General features: G+C 40.3%; 1 protein-coding gene across 1 annotated transcript in view; it reads right to left on the bottom strand.

Annotated features, from left to right (window-relative positions):
* Positions 1 to 568: 568 nt before the first annotated feature.
* LOC103586519 (alpha-adducin) overlaps positions 569 to 20,208 on the bottom strand; it is a gene marked incomplete at its 3' end in the record, with an annotated part of 30,343 nt that continues 10,703 nt past the window's right edge. Inside the window, exons 3-8 of the mRNA XM_008567815.1 lie at positions 15,045 to 15,196; positions 4,526 to 4,606; positions 4,129 to 4,278; positions 1,737 to 1,880; positions 1,530 to 1,628; positions 569 to 787 (exon numbers count right to left, since the gene is read on the bottom strand). Coding sequence (XP_008566037.1) covers positions 569 to 787; positions 1,530 to 1,628; positions 1,737 to 1,880; positions 4,129 to 4,278; positions 4,526 to 4,606; positions 15,045 to 15,196 — 845 coding nt within the window. The remainder of the gene's footprint in view (positions 788 to 1,529; positions 1,629 to 1,736; positions 1,881 to 4,128; positions 4,279 to 4,525; positions 4,607 to 15,044; positions 15,197 to 20,208) is intronic.

The raw sequence follows: 20,208 nt of genomic DNA, 5'->3' as shown, positions 1-20,208 counted from the left end.
CGCAGAGAGCCTTCCTAATATTAACAGTTTTTAATTGGTTATTTTATAATGTTTTTTTCTTACCCCAAATTGGGAAAAAAAAAAAAAAAAAACTTTCTGGGCCGGCCCGGTGGTGCACTCGGTAGAGTGCGGCGCTCCCGTCGAGGGTTCGGATCCCATATAGAGACTGGTCCGCTCACTGGCTGAGCGCGGTGCGGGCGCGACACCGAGGGTTGCGATCCCGTTGCCGGTCGTGGTACGGACACGACACTGAAGGTTGCAATCCTGTTGCCGGTCGTGGTACGGGCGCGACACTGAGGGATGCAATCCCGTTACCGGTCACGAAAAAAAAAAAAAAACTTTCACCTCTGTATTTTATCATGATTTAGCTTAGCCATTGAATAACCCTGGTGCTTCTTGATTTTTGAGAATGAAAGCATTCAGACACTACATGAAGATAACAATTCCATCTCCTATAAGAACATCAACATTTGTGCTTTATTTTTGTTTTGCTTTGTTGGTGACTGGCTGGTACAGGGATCCAAACCTTTGACCTTGGTGTTACAACACCTAACGTCTGTGCTTTTACAACAAAAGCTTTGTCATCATCAAGAGGTGGCAGCATTCTTACCAGATTATCAAGCATCCGCATGAGGGCTTCAAATTCTTGCTCACCAATCTGCCACTTGGGAGGCGATCCTGTGCCTTCTCCTGCCGGAGACTCCGGAGCGCGGGATTTGGCTTTGTACTTCCCAGGATCCAGCAAGACTAAGTTGTCTGGTCCTCCGGCGCTGGCCAGAGTTCGAACCTTTTCCAAAACAAGCAAACACTGTGGCTTGACTTCCTTACTAAAGCCAAGAGGATCAGGTGACTGTGAGAGATCACTTGAACAGAAATGTAGGTTTTAATAGAAACTAAATCACTACAGTATAAGAATAAAAAAAGGATGGATAGTGATAAACTGATCATACGGTTATCTGCAGAAGTTTTTCTTTAGCATGAAAAAAATATTGATTGGGCACTCATACTTGGCAGAGAAACGGGAAAACAAAGCACCTGTCGGGATCTTGTGAAGGACTTGAGACCTCATCACTCCGCAAACATAAGTCAGGGAGCAGTGGGGAGAGCATGCAGTTGGGGTTCAGCAAATCTGGCATAAAGGGCACTCACAGCTGTGAGACTGTGGGCAAGTATCTACCCCTCTGTGCTGGCTTTTTCAAAATAAGCACTGTGAGGCTCAAATGAAATAAAGTGGGCAAGGACATACACACAGCACCTGACCCAGCCTGGCACATACCATCACTCCAGAAGTGGTAGTGACTTATGTATTCAGAAAATAAAAAATCAGAAATGAGACGTCCAATAATCTTTTGCCAACTTAAATCAGTGAAATGGCATTTGTCCTGGTCAATTTCCAAATCCATGAGCTCATCTTTGGCAAAGAGACTGCTCAAAGACTCATTCCCGCAGACAAATATCAAAAAAAAATCTATGTGAACCCTGAAAACATCTAAGTGTACTGCAGACCAAATGGAATGGCCATCACCTACCTGGATCTCACATGCAACCACAAGGTTATGGATGTAATAGAAGGCCTCCTCAACGCTCTCTCCAACTGATACGAGCCCATGATTCCGGAGAATCAGAACCTGAGTGGGAAAGCATGAAAGCTCTATGGAGCTGGGCAAGAAGACTAATAACTTTACTTTTTTCTTATTTCCTCTATAATTTAAATACCAGATTAGATACCTACTGACCTTGCTTTTAGGCCCCAAATTTTTCTGAATCAAAACTTTTTCCTCCTCATCAACCAGAATGCCATGATATTCATGATAAGCCACTTCTCCAAGGGAAAGCGCCTCCGGCGAGATTGGCAACAGGCCACATTTCATCGCAGAGACCTAGAGACCAAGCAGTCACCATGAAGGAGGGAAAAGCCAGAATTAACACCGTGACATGGCAAATTCTTTCCTCACAGAAATATTTTATTTGGTTCTCTTCTTGGAAATAAATGAACCCATGAAATTAGGATAAATTTGACTTCTGGGGCTTACTACCAATCCACACTTTAAAACAAAAGCTATCACTAAGCTGGGAGAGCCTTCAGAAGAAAATCTACATCTTTCTGAATTTTATCCCACTGATTATAAATGCTGAGTGAGTCTGGATTTAGTGACACAATGAGCCCTGGGTCTCGTGCCAGGAGTGGACAACAGGCTCCTATGAGGAGTCACTATTTTTCAAAAGAAGGTTTTCCAAGAACTGCAAGGCTTTTGAGTACTTTTCATCTTAGGCTGTAGGTAAGATTAAACAACCTGAACATCAGATAAAAGCAAATTTGTAAAAGCTTGGGATAACTATACTGTATTTTTCTATCTTTATTTAAGTAAAAATTTTCTACCTTTATTTAAGCAAAATTAAGTCTCAAAGTAAAAAAAAAAATCTGAGTGTTCATATAGCCCTTAAATTCCCCAAAGTGGCTTTAAAATATTTTGAAAGTCTTCTACACACAGCAACATTACGACTCTAGACTAACAGGCTCCAAAGATTTGAATAATGTCTACTGGCACAATTCCATAAAGAAAGGTTAATCTAAAAAGACAAACCACATTTCATTCCTTTCATAGTATCAGCATTCACATAAAAAGAAATTTCCTTACCAAGCAAAGTTATTTTGATAATTTTAAAAACATAATATGTGGTAACCATTCATAACCATATTCCCAAAAGTGCCTCTAATGATTTTTAAAAATCCATGGACATTTTAATGGTTGGAATAGCACTCATTCTTTTTTTTTTTTTTTTTTTTGACCAGTAAGGGGATCACAACCTTCGGCTTGGCATTGTCCACACCACGCTCAGCCAGCGAGCGCACCGGCCATCACTATATAGGATCCGAACCTGCGGCCTCGGCGCTACCAGCGCCACACTCTCCCGAGTGAGCCACGGGGCTGGCCCAGCACTCATTCTTTTTTTTTTTTTTTTTTTTTGACCAGTAAGGGGATCACAACCTTCGGCTTGGCATTGTCCACACCACGCTCAGCCAGTGAGCGCACCGGCCATCACTATATAGGATCCGAACCTGCGGCCTCGGCGCTACCAGCGCCACACTCTCCCGAGTGAGCCACGGGGCTGGCCCAGCACTCATTCTTTTAAGAAAAAATTACATCATTCAAAGAATGATATGTCTAATTAAACTCTGATGCTGACATCAAAAATCATATATTCAAAGTGAAATGAATGAGAGCTAACATTTGTCCAAACTATCCAATTTGCATGGCATTGAAACATCAAGGTAGATTAAAATACAGTACTACTGAATCAATAAGATCATCTGTTACACAATAAGACCAAAAAGTCCTTGAAATATAAAACGTGTAAAGAGCAAAGCTCTAGAGCGCTGCATTTCATGCTGAGAGGTCTGGGCTTTTCTGCGGTGGCCCATTCACCGGAAGAGACCAGGCTTGGGGAACTGCTTAGACAGGCTCCTGGAAGTTCTGGACGTGGCAGCCAGGTCTCCTGACAGCCTGTACTATGTGTGCCTCTGCCCCTAACTGCTCTTCTTATTCTACCCCATCATGATCCAGCCTGGGTCCCACCAGCTCTAGAGAGAACCTCTGTGGGGAAGCTGGGCAGGTTGGTTTCCAAGCCTCAACCTTTCCTTCTCCCCCAGCTCATTCCTCACAGCCTGTCAACATGCTCAAGTCTCCTGCACCCTAAAAACCCTTCCCTGGGCCAACAGCACCCTCGATCCACTCTCTCCTTGTCTTCCTCTCCTTTACCCTCCCTTTCTCTTCTCAAACAAGGAGCTCTGCTCCCTGCTGCCATTTGGCACTTCCCACAGGCTTTGAAACACTGAAATCCGACCTCCACCCTCTCTACCCTCTAAGACTTTCTAATTGTTAAGTCTAATGAACATTTTTAGACTTATACGGTTTTCCAAAATTAGATAGTATATGGATCTCTTAAGAACAAAAGAAAAAAATTCTCTCAAGAAAGTCAAACTTAGGAGTAAAACTTGTTTTTTTAAATAGAACAAAATTAGGTTTATTTACTTCTTACAACAAGGGAGGGCGATTCAGGGAAATTTGAAGGGCTTCTCACTAAACAGCTTTAGAAGGGAAGATGCTACCAGGCTAGTGCACTCACCGCGGCCCCTGCGGGTGTGTGAATGTGCACAACACACTTCACATCAGGTCGTGCAGCATAAATTGCAGAATGTAATGTGAAACCAGCTTGATTCACCCCTAGATTAGTACTTCCACGATCTACTATATCTCCTTGTAGGTTGATCTTAACCTAAAAGTAAAAAAACAAAAATTTAAAATGTCAAGGGGACCTCGAATTACCCCAACTAGAAACTATTTAAACCCAACTTTAAAATGTTTATAACTTCTTTCAAAGGTTTTTCTCTAACTGAATTATTCACATTAAACATGGAGTATTTCCTATTTCTTGGGCTGAGTATGTTTAACCGGTTTTGAAGGTGTCTAATGATGTAATATAACCTACACATACATGATACCAAAGACAAGGACATTCTTACCAAACTGGATGCAGTCACTTCACTGTAAAGAAGTCCAAAAGGTACAATGAGGAAGTGTTCCTGCTCGGAGTTCACTCTGGTCTGTGGGGAAAATGACCGCGTTAGCTCAAATATCCAACTGAAATTATTTCTTCGCTTCCAGGCCACACACTCGCAGGAGTGAGAGCATGAAGTGAGCTGTGCAGGGACGCACATACGCACACTGCCTGTCACAAAGCTGAGAGGCACTGGAAGCTTTCCACTGTCCTATCGCAATCTAATTTTTCAAGTACATGAAGTGCTTCTTGGTCACATATACGATCACTGACTTTATCAAGAAACAGTTCTACATTAGCCCTCTGACAGGTCAATAAATTACTGGTTGGTTATTCTCTTGCAGCTTCTGGTGGTTACCAAACAGTATCATGGGCAAAAAGGTGTCATTCCTCAGGGGCATAACAATGAAAACCAAAACTTACTTTTTAAGAGTCAAAATGGATTTTTTTTAACACTCAAAACCTGTAGCATGATGAAGAATCATAAAAGCCATTAATGACAGCAATCTCTTTCTTACTGCTTGAACAATCTTAAAAGTTTCTACACCACCACCCCATCGTTCTTGGCTTGTCTTCCCCTTTCTCAAAACATTTTTCTTTCCACTACAGTTCATTCAATACAGATCCGGTACACATTACACACCAAGCATATGCTAGATGCAAGGACTATAGCAGTAAAAAAAGAAGAGTCCTGCCCGAACAAAAAATTCAATCTAGTTTTTATAATGATTTTGAGATAGACTCAAAAGACATCCTAAAGATCAAGTTGAAATATATTTACTACTGAGTTAAGAAACCCAGAATCCTAACTAGGGTTAGGTATATGGAATTTAGCGCTTGTTGAAAAGTACTTAAAACTTCCTAACCAGCATAGTGATGTCTTCTGTAGCGGCCCAAACACACACCTCAGATCTGCTGGGGCAGTTCTAGTGATGGGCTTGCCTCAGCTCTTCACTCAGTGAATACTTGCTGAGAGCCTACTACATCATGGGCACTATGGTACTGCAATAAGTACATGGAAGCTGGAGAGACCTAATCATTGAAACGTTCCTTCTCACACTGAGCAGAAATCTGTCTTCCCGTGGTTTTCACCGCTGCTTCTAGTATACAATACAGAACAAGCTCTATCCCCTTCTACAATTTAGTTCTCAGACATATGAAACCACCCTATCTCACTTTATGTCATCTTTATGCTAAACTCACCTGATTCTCTCAGTATAACGGGGTTAAGAGCACAGAATCCAAGGTCAGATAAGACTCAAGTTCAAATCCTACCTCTGCCAAGAATTGGCTATGCTGCTTTGGGCACCATGAAATCCTGTTTTCATCATCCATCAAGTGTGGATGATAAGGGCTCATACTCAAAAAAAGCTTTCAATAAATGGCATCTCTCCACTATTACTAGCACTAGTGGTAGTAGGAGCAGCAGTAGTAAATTATCACTAAAGAGACTATTCTGTATAAACCCGTCTCCATAATACCCAGTCTCTACAACTCCCTATTACCCAGTTCTCTGCTATCTTTTAGGTGTTTCAAAAACATACATGTGTGTGCAAAAATGCCAACATTTTAATGTAGGAGAGGAAGAAGAAGCTAATGTTGAATCTCTTAAATAAAGGGTTTGGATGAAGAGGCCAATGGAATAATAGATGAGGGAAAAGAAATTAATCAGCAAAGTTCTCAGTTGGAGAGTCTTTCTGAACTTCAGGTGTTAGTTTCTCAAAGGCATTCAACCCCCAAAATAACAGAGCCCTCAAATCTGAACTGTAAGGGGCTGGCCAGTTAGCTCAGCTGGTTAGAGCATGGCCTTATAACACCAAGGTCATGGACTGGATCCCCATATGGGCCAGCCACCAAAATAAGTAAGTAAATAAATAAATAAATAATAATAATCTGATCTCTAAGGGCATAATGAAATCATTAGCTCAAACATTTGCAACTGCAGAAATCGACAAATGGAATGAAGAAAGAAAGAGTACCACTGGGCTGGCCAGTTAGCTTAGTTGGTTAGAGCGTGGTGCTGTTCAATCCCTGTACCAGCCAGACACACACACACACACAGAGTGAGTGAGCACCATAAAAACAAGTGACTTAACAAAGTTTGGTGACTGTGGTGGTAGTTATATCATGATGAAGAGTCCCCAGTCACAGGTGTCAAGGAAGACATCAGCAGTGAAAGAAATGTGGATTTTGGATGTGATACTTTGCAAACTAAACACACCTGAGCTCAACACGTCTCAGGATAAAGACGGTTCTGCTTTTCTAGTTTTCAGCAGTGATAAAAGCCAGCAGTCTAAGAACAGTGAGAATGAAGAGGACACTTTGTGGTTTGTTGATAGAAGTGGACAACGGGAGTCTCCTTTAGTGGAGACTTGAGAAATATGTTACATGACAATGCATAGTTGGAAGAGGAAGACAAGGCCACTGAGGAAGAGAGAGAGGAGGAGGAAGAGGAAAATGATGCAAAACCATCAGACCAACGAATATAAAATTAGTGAGTTCAGTGATGAAGACAACTTATTACATAGCACGAAGTCTACACTTCTGAAGCTGACAGGCAGCAGCGCAGACCCTGGTCTGAATATCAAGCAGCTCAGTGGTTTGCATATTAATTTCAATACAACAAACTACAGTCTAATAAGGGAACCCTAACACAGATCAAGGAGAAAAAGAAAAATGAGCTCCTGCAGAAAGCCATCATTACACCTAATTTTTTTAAAAAAATTACTGTCCCCCACCATACAGTTAATCCAAGTATCAACTTCAGAAAAAATGCAGAAAAGAGCAACAAAAACCAGCAGGCGACAGCTGGTTTGGTATGAAAGCTCCAGAATTGACAGATGACTGAAAACTGATCTCACAGCACTGAAGATGAGCATGCATGGACCCAAAAAGGTTTTACAAGAAAAACGGTAGAGAAGCACGTCCAGACTGAACCACTGTTGACAGCCCAGGTGACTTTGACCATTCACGAATTCCCAAGAAGCAAAGGAAAAGAACTCTTGGGGAAGAACTGCTGGCTGATTCTGAGTCCAGAAGATACAACCAAAGGAAGTACTTATAGATCATGGCTGAAAAAGCAGTAAATGCAGCAGGAAAATATTCCAAAAGAATAATTTCACAATTAAGACTCATCCACAATATCTACATCTCCTCTTTATGTAGTTACTAAAGATGTTTTGAAAACTAATACGCATTGTATAAATTAATTTAACGTAGACTGGCCCTATTTATATAGGGATTTCTGTTTAGAAATAGTTCGAGAGAGAATCAAACACATACCCCTTGGAATAAAAATAGGTGTGTTTACAAAAGACAAAAAAAAGTACATGTGGTTTCCACTTTCCCTCAAAACATTTTCCCATCAAAGGCGAGTTAGCAATGCTTTTCATATTCTAAAGTCAGCTCGTTTATCTTAAAAAAGCATGCTGACCTTTTTAACTCTCTAAAGCAAAACTAAGCAATTGCCTTAATTCCCAAGTTGGATCAAAACAAAACAAAGAGTCTGAATATTGGCTGAAATGAAGAAAAATAAGGATGAAAATAAGGAAAAATTCAATGGCAGACTTTTTTTTTGCTTACTTTAATAGTTTTTATTTTGCAAATATACATACAAAAGAGTATTAAGATAAATGACAACTTAAGTATAGTAATAAACCAAATACCCATGTACCTATCAATCAGTTTCAGAAATAGAATAGGGGTGGGGCTAAAAAAGAAAAACAAAAAGAAATGGAATAATCCTAGTATCTCTGGAGCACTGTTTCTCTTCCCCCATACCCTAGAAGTAACGACTATCCTGAATTACACACACACACACACACACACACACAAAGCGATATACTGTTTAACTTTTATGTTTATGAACTTCATATAATTGGAATCATACTATATGCATTTTTCAGTGACTTTCTCAACTTTTTTTTTGTGATTCTTCCAGATTATGACATAATGACTCATTTATATTTTTTCACTACTGTATAGTATCCAATGAATGGATAAAATTTATGTATCTGTATCTATTCTCCCATCAGTGGAAATGGTTTCAGTTTTGTTATTAAAAACTATGCTATGAACATTCTTCTGTCTGCTGGTGTACACGTTCAAGTTTCTCCAAGGTAATAAACTAGGAGGTGACTGAGTTGAGCAACTTTTCATATTTTTACAAGACATTCTTATTTCCCCTTCTGTGAAAATTCCTTTCTTGTTTTTTGTCCATTTTATACTGGTTTGTCCTTTTCTTACTGATAGTTCTTTATCGATTCTGGACATTAATTTCTGTTAGCTACATGTGGGACAAAATCTTCCAGGTTGTGGCTTTTATTTTCATTGTTTTTACAGTATATTTTAAAAATGAGAAACTTGATCATTTAAAATGTAGTCAATTTTACCCATCTTTTCTTTTATAATAGGTGCTTTTCATCTTTTAAGACATCTTTCCTTAGGTCAGAGGTTAAAGGCCAGTGATTTTCACCTATATTGGTCCTAAAAATTTTAAAGTATTACCTTTCATGTTCAATTTTTTTTTTTTTCTGTTGGTGGCTGGCCGGTATTCACATTTAATTTCTTAATTTATTGAAATTGCTTTGTGAATGTGCATAAGACAGAAATCCAATATAATCTTCTGATTGTGATTTTTCAACCCAGTGTTCCAGCGACAGTCACTGCCCAGTTCATCCTTCCCCTGCTGATCTGCAATGCAGACTCTTGTGTCTACCTGACTTCAATACATGTAGATCTGGTTCTGGGCTTTCTGTTCTGTCCCACTGGTCTGTCTTTCCTTTGCCCAAAGCATACTATATTAATTACCATCACTTTATATTAAGTTTGACATCTGGTAGAAAGAATCTCCTTGCCTTCTTCTTCTTCAGGAGTGTCTTAGATATTCTTGGCCTTTTGCTCTTCCACATAAATTTTAGAAGCATGCTGTCAGGTTCCACATTAAAATAATTACACAGCCGCTTTTAATCCTTTTTTATCTATATGTATATGTATTTCATACAGCTGTAAATATACATTTCATATTTTCTCATTTCTAATAATTAATGTTTATTTTTCATGTTTTCATCTGTTTCACATGGCCTTTATAATTATTTTCCACAGTATATGACATTCTCTCAAACTGATGAAACAACTGAGCATTTCCTACTACTTGTGTATATTTAGACTCAATTTTTCGTTATTATAAACAATGCCGTAATTAATATATTTGTACACAATGTTTTCTTCCTTGACTTATCACCTTAAGATATATCTCTAATTGTAACCTTCGAAATACATAATTTTTTTGTGTGTGTGTGTGTGTCTTTTTTTTTTTTTCGTGTCCGGCAACGGATCGCAACCCTCAGTGTCGCGCCCGTACCGGACCGGGACCGGCAACGGGATCGCAACCCTCGGTGTTGCACCCGCACCTCGCTCAGCCAGTGAGCGGGAACCGGTCTGTATGTGGGATCCGAACCCTCGGCGGGAGCGCCACCGCACTCCCAAGCAGTGCACTGTAGCAGTGCGCCACCGGGCCGGCCGAAATACATACTTTAATTTAAAAAGTTTACAATAGGCTGGCCGGTTAGCTCACTTGGTTAGAGCATGGTGTCCATAACACCAAGGTCAAGGGTTTGGATCCCCTTACTGGTCAACTACCAAACAAAAAACAAAAAGCTTAAACCATACAATTCTCTGAGTCTGAAGCAAGAAGGAGAAAGTGTAAAATATGGACATCGAGTAAAAAGAGAGAATGGCAGTCCTCAGCGGTGGCCCTACCCAGGGCACTAGCACTAGTCTCACTATGCCTCTTCCCACACATCTACTGCCCCTTCTCTGTGTTCGAGGAATGAGACTCTCCCGTCACAGATCTTCAGGTCACTCACTGAAAACCAAATACACTCCAACTCAGTACTTCTAACAGACATCACATCCCCAGAGCACAATGCACTGGTCACAAAGGTGAGGTCACCTGGAGGTTTGACATTCCTTGGATTCCAGAATGGAGCTGAATCAAGCACCAGCCAGGTTGTATAGGTATTAAGCCTCAACAACATTCCACTGAAACCAGGATGGAAAGGCCCAGCCATCAACTAAGTACCTCAAGAGGAGTCCCAGCCCATTGTGCTAACTGGGCCATCCTGTTTTGTGCTCCGTTCCCCCCCAATACCTTCTCTAAATCCAATGCAATCTTAAAACAAAGATCTAATTCAGATAATCATCTCCGATCCTCTAACACATATCAGTACTTTTAAATCCCTTTAGCAGAAAATCCCTATGACTCTATTTCAAAGAAAGGGCTGAATGACCTACTAAGACTTTGTTGCACTGAAAAATAATATTAACGTGTGCTTTCCTGTTAAGTGTCTATGATAAAACCTCTACTGTAAAACAAAAAATGGATAACAAATATAGTAAAAACAAAAAAACCATTCTTCCTTAAAGATTCTGTAGTTCTAGTTCACAAAATATAGGCAATATTTCTGGTAACTTGGATTTCTTTTTACTCAGTATTAAGCCCCAAGCAGATCACTTAAAGAAGAATAAACACTCAACTAATTTTTTAATTCTGCCAATTCCTAAACAATGAAAGAAAAAAATAAGTAAGCAATTTATGAATTTCAAACTTATTTAAATAGTATTCATAATAGGACTAGTGGTAAACAGCACTTTCAAACCCTTAAAGAGTGTGAATCTATTAAATCCAGGGATTACATTTCCTATTATGGCTCTAACATTTTCATGGAACTAGTTTTTAGGCAACCATTTAGTATTAAATCTCTGGTAGAGGAGTTCTGGTCAACATGGTAGAGTAGTTGGTCCCCAGCATCTCTCTCCCATAAATCAACCAATTTACAACTATAAAAATGTAACAACCCAAGCTGGGGCCGCTGGAGCTGAGAGGAAGAGGAAGAGAGACCTATAGAGTTCATGAAGGTGGGAGAAGCCACAGTGAAAGAAAGAAAAAACTGCTCTCAGCGTTTTGGGCCGTGGCTGCTTTAAGGCTGGAGCTGCTGAGTGCACGGAGCAGGAGCCGGCAGGAGCCGCAGCTGTGCTCTTTGCATGGAGTTACTTGGAGGTGGCAGGGGAGAAGAGGGCCTTGGTGGCCCCCAGGACAGCAAGACCACTAATAGGGTTCCTGTGGACCCACGCAGGAGGAACCAGAACAACTGAAAAAGGGGAGCCATTCAGAGGCCGGTGATCATTGCAAGGGACTGGTGCACAGCTTGTCCCATGGGAAGTATTTGCAGCACGGGTGGTGGGGGAGACAGGCCCACCAGGAGAACACTGGAACAAAGCAAGGACAGCTGATCTGCCCCCCAATCAGTGCAGGGCCACTAAGAGGAGACTGATCAAGCATGCAGAATTGCATGGGGTGCAGTTTGATGAAAAAACTCAGGCACAGATCAGAGTTTCTATACAACCCAGGTGCAGCGGGTCTCTGGAGAGCCGGAAATACCTATAAGGTCAACCATTAAACCCTGAGCTGCACAAAACGCTTTCCCTAGGGAAACAGCAGCAAAGCAGCAATTTAGCTCAACCATACAGCTCAAGTACTGGTTCCCACAGGAAGTTCCCCAGTTTTAGAAGTAAACAAAGGACAAAAAATTAGTTCCAGCCCAGGCACACCACTAGCACCTCGGGGCATAGCCTAGGGGCTGGACACGCCCACACGCCCACGCACACACACACGCACACACACACACACACACACACCACCAGCACCAAGAAGCATGCACAAAACATCACTCCATGCAGGTCGCCCACCACAGTAACCACAGCTGCCATGAAAGTGGCTAGACGTCACAACCACCATGCAGATGTTCCACCAGACACTGGAGTGCACTGACACAAGGAAAGTCACCAGCAGAGACCAAAGAAAAGAGGACGTCTCTCTCCACAAAGCCCATTCCATAGTAACAAAAGAAGCATCTGCTCTATGATAATACAAGGGGACCTGAACACACCTCTCAGCATTGGACAGATCATCTAGGCAACAAATCAACGGAGTAACCATTACTCTTTCAAAGGAAAGAAGAAATGGGGCTGGCCCGGTGGCACACTCGGTAGAGTGTGGCACTTGGGAGTGCGGCGGCGCTCCCGCCAAGGGTTCGGATCCCATATAGAGACTGGTCCTCTCACTGGTTGAGCGCGGTGCGGGCGTGACACCGAGGGTTGCGATCCCGTTACCGGTCACGAAAAAAAAAAAAAAAGGAAAGAAGAAATCTAGGGTTATCAGTGGTGGGAAGGGGGGTGTGGGGGAAGGGATAGGGAGAGATCGGACAAGGGGCATAAAGAATAAGTACAATTTGTAACAATATACGTACTAGTAATACTGATTTGATCAACAATGCCAGCACTGAATCCCAAACATATGTATAATCAATTATGATTCAATTAAATAAACAAACAAACAAATAAATAAATGCAGTGGAGCATTCTGTCAAGTATAGTTAGCCAGAGAGGCCAGCATTTTCCTGCAGGCATCAGGAAGGGAGCTGGCACTTACGCCAGGCTAACTGGGCCCACTAAGCAAATATCAAAAGGCCCCAGCGAGTTCCTGTTCATGATTTTACTGAGGTAGTGTGAGCTCAGCTAGGGATTTCATTCAGTCATTAACCTGACAAGAGTTGATTACATGCTTGCTTTGTGCCAGGTCCTGGGGCCACAGTAAGGATCACAACAAAGGCTCGCTTTATGGAGCTGATACTCCTGTGGGGAGAGACTGACAATAGGGAAATGTACAGAATGGATGCAGGTAACTGCTACGGTGGAATAAAGCAGGAGTAACTTCCACACAGGAGGAGGGTGTGCAGCACACACGGGTACGACACAGTCAGGCTTGCACTCTGAAGAATTCACTTTATGACAAGTGGAGAGCAGACAGAGAAGGCAAGAGGCCATTATCAAGTCCCAGAAGTACAATGCACTGGTCAAAAGGGTGGGCTCCAGACCATCACCTCAGGAGGTTTAACCTTCCTTTGAGTCCAGAATGGAGCTTTACTAAGCGCCACTGGTTATGAGCCCACATGTGGAAAAACCTACATATGTGTGTGTCAGAATGGGGAAAAGGTTTAAATAATCTAAATGGCTGTAAACACTCAAGAGAGAGGAGTATTGGCAGGGCTACGACTTTTTCTTTAGACACCTGCATAAGGTACACTTGATACAATAAGCAGGCAATAGTTTAAATTATTAATATATCCAATAAAATAAGTTAAATTTAAAAAACAGGAGACAACTTTTAAAAACCAAAGCAAGGAAGCAGTTCATAGAAAGAAGCTATCTCTACAAAAGAGTGTTCTGAAAAAAAAAGAAATGTGCTAATGCATTAGGAATCTGGGAAGGCACGTAGGGATGGAATTCCAAGCCAGGAGAGCAAATTTTGGCCACAGGTAGGAGGTAGGATTTTATTACAGTTGGTCAGGAGTATGGAATGGCTACAAACCTCAGTAAGGGTTCCCCCTTTTTCTGTGATGTGATGAGGTCACTTGCTGGGAGGAAGTCAGGAGTTTCAAAGATAGTAGAGAAAACTTAAACATAAGTGAGGTTGTAAGAGACAGCCCATAGTTGTGGGTCTATTTAAGATTAGGGTTATAGATCAATGGAGAAAGCCAATGGGCTCTATCGTGAGGTTTCTGCAGCAGGACATGGCTGCTCAGATGCAGGGAGGGATAGTACAGAATTGGAAAAGAATGTTACTAAAATGATTGACCATGAAATGCAAGCTGAACAAAACAGGAAGTAAATAACGGGCTGCTGAACTGGGATGTAGAAGGGACGATGCATACAAGGGCAGGACTCATGTCATTCGTTACATAACCCCAGAGTTAGAACAATGCTTGGTATAGAGAAAGCAGGCACCCACTGATATTTGTTACAAACAAGAGTGAACTAAAAAAAAAAAAAAAAAAAACTAAAGTAGCTAAAGAAAAAAGTGTGAGAGGCAGAAGCTTTGGTCAGAGTCAGAAAAAAAAATCTTGATTCTTAGGTTTTTTTTTTTTTTGGTCTTTTTTCGTGACCGGCAACGGATCGCAACCCTCAGTGTCACGCCCGTACCGGACCGGGACCGGCAACGGGATCGCAACCCTTGGTGCTGCGCCCGCACCTCGCTCAGCCAGTGAGCGGCCAGTCTGTATGTGGGATCCGAACCCTCGGCGGGAGCGCCACAGCGCTCCCAAGCGGTGCACTGTAGCAGTGCGCCACCGGGCCGGCCCCGATTCTTAGGTTTTTAAGAATGAAAAGAATTTTAGGAACTGCCTATAATTTGGTGAACATTTATTTAATATGCAAGAAAGAAGGTTTCAAGAATTATTGTGCTCCTAACTCTCAACCCAAACTGGCTAATTCTCAGATTACTACACTCTGTAGTCAGGAATCAGAAGACAAGGTATTCTAAGATTTACTGAAGCTCAGCCCATGTCCCTCTTCTCCTGGAAGAGGTGGTGCCAGACACATAATATTCCACTTACCATTCAGTTACTACCCCATTTAATACTCACGGTGATATGATTGTAGATAAGCTGAGACCACCCAAAGAGATCTGCTAGTCTGTAAAATGCTGCCAATTTACACCGCAATAACTTCTCCCCTTTGTCATATGCAATTGAATCAGATCCTCTAAGGTCATTTACAGGGGTCACCATACCAAGACCTGAAATAAAGAGAAACAAAACTCAAATATTAATATTTCTTACCAAATACAAATCAAATAATAATGGTTTTGTGATGTTTACCTTTCACATTGGGACATAAAGTAAATCTCAAAAACTTCAGGGACAATTTCATAAAGACCATATTCTCCAACATTAATACAATTAAGTTAGAAATCAATAACAAAAAGGTAGCCAAATTTGAAGGGTGCAGTAAAGCATGCTTACAAGGAAATTTACAGCATTAAAAATATATATTTTTAAAAATATATATAAGAAAAGAATAAAAGTTTAAGATTTTTTGATTAAAGCAAAATCTGGTTCTTTGAGAAGATTTAAAAAAAAAAAAATATATATATATATATATATATATAAATAAAATAAAATAAACCTCTAGCCAGACTTAACAAAAGAGAGGAGGCAGAAATAGCTAATATGAGAAAGTGGAGAGGGGACATCACTACATATCCTACAGACATTAAAAGGATAATAAAGGGATAATATGAACAACTATGCCAGCAAAGTCTTTAACTTAAATGAAATAAATTCTTTGAAGGATATAAGCTACCAAAGTTCACTCCAGAAGAAACAGATATCCTAAGTAGCCCTATTTCCATTAAGCTAAATTTACAGTTAAAAACATTCCCAAGAAGAAAACTCCAGGCCCAGATGACTTCACTGTCAATTCTGTCAAATACTATGGAAGAAATAATACCAATTCTTCACAAACTATTCCAGAAAATTCTACACAACTCTTCCAGAACACTTTCCAATTCATTCTGTGAGGCCCAGCATTACCTTAATACTAATACCACACAAAGACATTACAATACATTTTAAGAAAAAACAGACTAATATCTCTCATGATCAGAGACTAAGAAGTACTTAATGAAATTTTAGCAAATAATCCAGTAATATATAACAAAAAAACAAAACAAAACAAAACAAAAAAACCATATCACAACCAGTAGGATTTATCTCAGGAAATGCAAGGTTGGTTCAGCATTAAAAAAATATATATAATTCACCACACTAAACTAAAAAAGAAAAACCATGTGATCATTTTAATGCAGATCACAAAATTCAACGTCCATTAGGAAAGGAAGGGAACATCCTCAACTTGATGAAAGATATCTACAAAAAACACTTACCACTAATATCAAGCATAATGATGAAAGACTGAATGTTTTCCTCCTAAGACTGAGAGCAACACCATGATGTACACTCTTGCACTCTTACTGAATATTACTGAGGTTCCAGCCAATACAATAAGGCAAGAAACACACAGAGGAAAGTAAGGAAAAAAGTCTTTGATTGCATGTCCTCACTTGGTTATGACATATTATCATCTTTATATATTGCTAGATTTGACTCTTTTCTTTTAAATTATGAAGTATTTCAAGCATACAGAAAAATACAAAGAATGCAAGAAATTCCGTATCCACCATCTTGATTCAAATATGTCAATCTTCTACTTCAGATCTTTAATTTTTAAAGATTGTTTTTTAGGAGATTTTCAGAAGATGGTGGCACTGACAGCAGTTTTTGAATCTCCCTAAATCCCTCTCCAAACCACCCCAAACAAAAAAACTAACTGGAGCAACTAGGGCAGCAGAACCAAAAACCCAAGGATGATACCTACAACAACAAAACTAGGTAATGAGGAGGACCCACAAAACTGAAAATACAGGTAGGTAGTATGATAAAGACGGGGTGCTTGATATCATCATCTGTGTAGGAAGATGCAGAGGAAAGCTACAGACCATTTGCCAGACTTGAGACTCTCAAAAGAACCAGCAAGAACTCACTGGAAAGCTCAGAGGGTCAATTTGAGAACAGCAGCTGAAACCAAGAGGAGTTCTGCACACTTTAATCCTTACAAATGCTCCAGGCTAATCATCTGAAACTCTGCTCCAGGACGAAGTCTCACACTGAGAAATTAGTGGAATTAGAATCCAAACTGAGCAATACGGTACTATCAAGAAAAGGAAAGAAAAGGCCCAGATCCAGATTTCATTAAATAAACTGCCATATTTTTTTAACACTTCTCAAAAAAAAAAAAAAAAAACAGAAGACAAGGCTCTAGAGCCATGACATTAGAAAAGCTTTCCTGAACCAGCTTCCTTCAGGAAAACCAATTTCATATAAAAATGAAAAGAAAAATATCATGATCAAATACCATACAGGAATTGTTATAAGAAAAAAGAATGAGCAGAATAACTTCCATACAGATAAAGAAAGCAGAAGAGAAAACATGTCCACAGAATAGATGAAAACTATAACCTATTATTTCATAACAAGTTAAAAACGCTAATAACAAAAGATTTAAAAAACATTACATAGAATTAGAAATATTCAGAAGTGAGGTGCTAGAACATAAAATAATTAGATATAAAAGAAAATTTTAAGGGGCCGGCCCGGTGGCGCACTCGGTAGAGTGTGGTGCTTGGGAGTGCAGCGGCGCTCCCGCCGAGGGTTCGGATCCCATATAGAGACCAGTCCGCTCACTGGTTGAGTGCGGTGAGGGCACGACACCGAGGGTTGTGATCCCATTGCCAGTCACGAAAAAAGACAGAAAGGAAAAAAAAAAAAGAAAGAAAGAAAACTTTAAAATACTAACCTAGAAGTTACAGAAGAATTTTAAAAACACATAAATAACCTAAGAGAAAAGTAGGCAAAAAGAAAATTTTTTGTTGGTGGTGGTGGTGGTGGTGGTAAAAAGGAAAGATAACTTCATTCAAGAAGCCATCAATCCTGAGGAGATGGCGAACTAACATCCCCAAGACCATCTCATATTCTCAAGCTAACCGCGGTTTTTTGTTATTTTTTTTTAATGACCAGTAAGGGGATTTTAACCCTTAACTTGGCGTTGTCAGCACCACGCTCTCCCAAGTGAGCTAACTGGCCATCCCTATATATGGGATCCGAACCCATGGCCTGGTGTTACCAGCACCACACTCTCCCCAGTGAGCCACAGGCCAGCCCCTAACCACGGTCTTTATGGGGTAAGAAGCAGGAAGTAAAAAAACAAGAGGGAGGGGGACGTATAAAGGGCCAGGCGCAAAATCTTTCCAAGGCTCCGTCTAGTGTCTGTTCTTGTCTCTGATATTATCTTAGGGATTATCCTGAAGGATCCTGACCTGCTTTGGGCTGGAATCAGTACAGTTTTATTGATGTCTTCCTTGGTTTCTCAGGACCTGAATAGCACATGCCTCACTGTAAGTCTGCAGTTCCAGGCTGACTGGAAAACAGCCTTACACTTACGTAAATAATGTCATCCTGTCCAGTAACCAAATTCAAAATATCAAATAACCATGGGAAAAGAGGGAACTCAGAGAAATGCATGCTCAGCTAGACTTTATGTTATCTTATATTCTGCTAGATAAGCATACTATTTCTGGGGATTTAGCCAGCAAGTCTGCCTTGCAAACTTCCTCCAAAATTGAGGCCTGCCCCACCCCTAGGGGAAAAGGATCAAACATAATCAAGTATAGCAGGTCCTGCTGTTATACCTACACTCCGCATTTATCAGGGTTCTCCAGAGAAACAGAACCAATAAGATATATGGACGTATATAAGAGAACATTCATTATGGGAATTAGCACATTTGGTTATGGAGAAGTCCCACGATATGCTGTCTGAAAGCTGGTGGCAAATTTCAATCCAAGTTTGAAGGCCTGAGAACCAGGGATGAGGTGGGGAGGACTGCTGGTTTAAGTCGTGGAGTCCAAAGGCCCAACATTCAAAAGCTCTGATGCTGGAGAGCAAGAGACGATGGCTGGCCCACCTCAAGAAGAGAGAGCAAGAAAGAAAATTTTTAAAAATTATAAGGAGATGAAGAAAGAGATAAAAAAAGGATTTGAGAAAAAGTGACGGTTACAGAAGGCAAAGAAAATCCAACATGCATATAACAGGAATTCCTGAAAAAGAAAACAAAAGCAAAGGAAGAAATACTAAAAATCAATTCAAGAAAATATTGCTGACCTTAAAAAACGTGGAAGGGCACACCATCTGAAAATGAACCCAAAATGACCAAAATCTAAGCCATATTCTGCTAAAATTGTTGGACTCTAAAGAAAAATATTTTGAGCATTCAGGAAAAGAGACCAAGTTGCTTATATGAGAAGATTACCCTCAAATTTTAATAAGCAGTGTTTTGGGCCAGAGGAAAATGAATTATGTATTTAAGACACATAAAAAAGGAAAATGTAAGCCATGGATTTTATATCCCAATTATCCAAACCAACTTAACATGACATATAAAGGCCACAGCATGCAAGAACTTAGAGAATATAATTTCTATAAATGTTTTCTGACAAGCCCACTGTAAAAGAAACTTCAGACTACCAAAATAACTAGGAAGACATCGATGTAAGGACTGGCGGTAAGCAGTAAACATGTATTTATTACAGAATTAAGTTATTAGTTATAACACTATATGAGTGTTACAACACTATATGAGAGACAATGATATGAAACAGTTATGCACTCTGACAACATAACAGTATAACTACTTCAAAACATGAGGAAAGAACGGGGAAAGAATATATTGTTGGTACAGTACGGGTATCGAGTGTAATAACGTGAGAAAAAGCAAATGAGGAATTACGTAATATTCTAGTTTTCTCATTCCTGGTGTCCTTGAGAACCAGAATTTTTGGTGTCAAAGGAAAGGAGAACAAATGTTAGACAGAAGTGGTTAAGTAAAAACCCCTTCGTCATAAATTTTAATTGGAAGTATCAGTATAAACTCATGAGGTAATATATATTTCCTATTCTATTCACCAAAAAGGCCTAAAAAGAATGACCAACCAGGAGCAACGTGCATCCCTAGTACCCAGACTAAAATTCCATTTCCCATAAGAAGAAATCAAGGTTTCTTAGAGAAATGGCTGGTTCCAGATCTGGGGCAGGAAACACACAAGATGAGCCTAAAACATCACCTCATGGGAGACAGTATGTAAGCTGAGAAAGTCTACAAGGCTCAGGAGTCAGCCTGAAGAGGGGTAAAAGA

The sequence above is a fragment of the Galeopterus variegatus genome, unplaced genomic scaffold (genome assembly GCF_000696425.1).
Source record: "Galeopterus variegatus unplaced genomic scaffold, G_variegatus-3.0.2 Scaffold347, whole genome shotgun sequence".
NCBI lineage: Eukaryota > Metazoa > Chordata > Mammalia > Dermoptera > Cynocephalidae > Galeopterus > Galeopterus variegatus.
The sequence above is the reverse complement of the archived record's forward strand: the minus strand, read 5'-3'. Positions and strand labels throughout refer to the sequence as shown.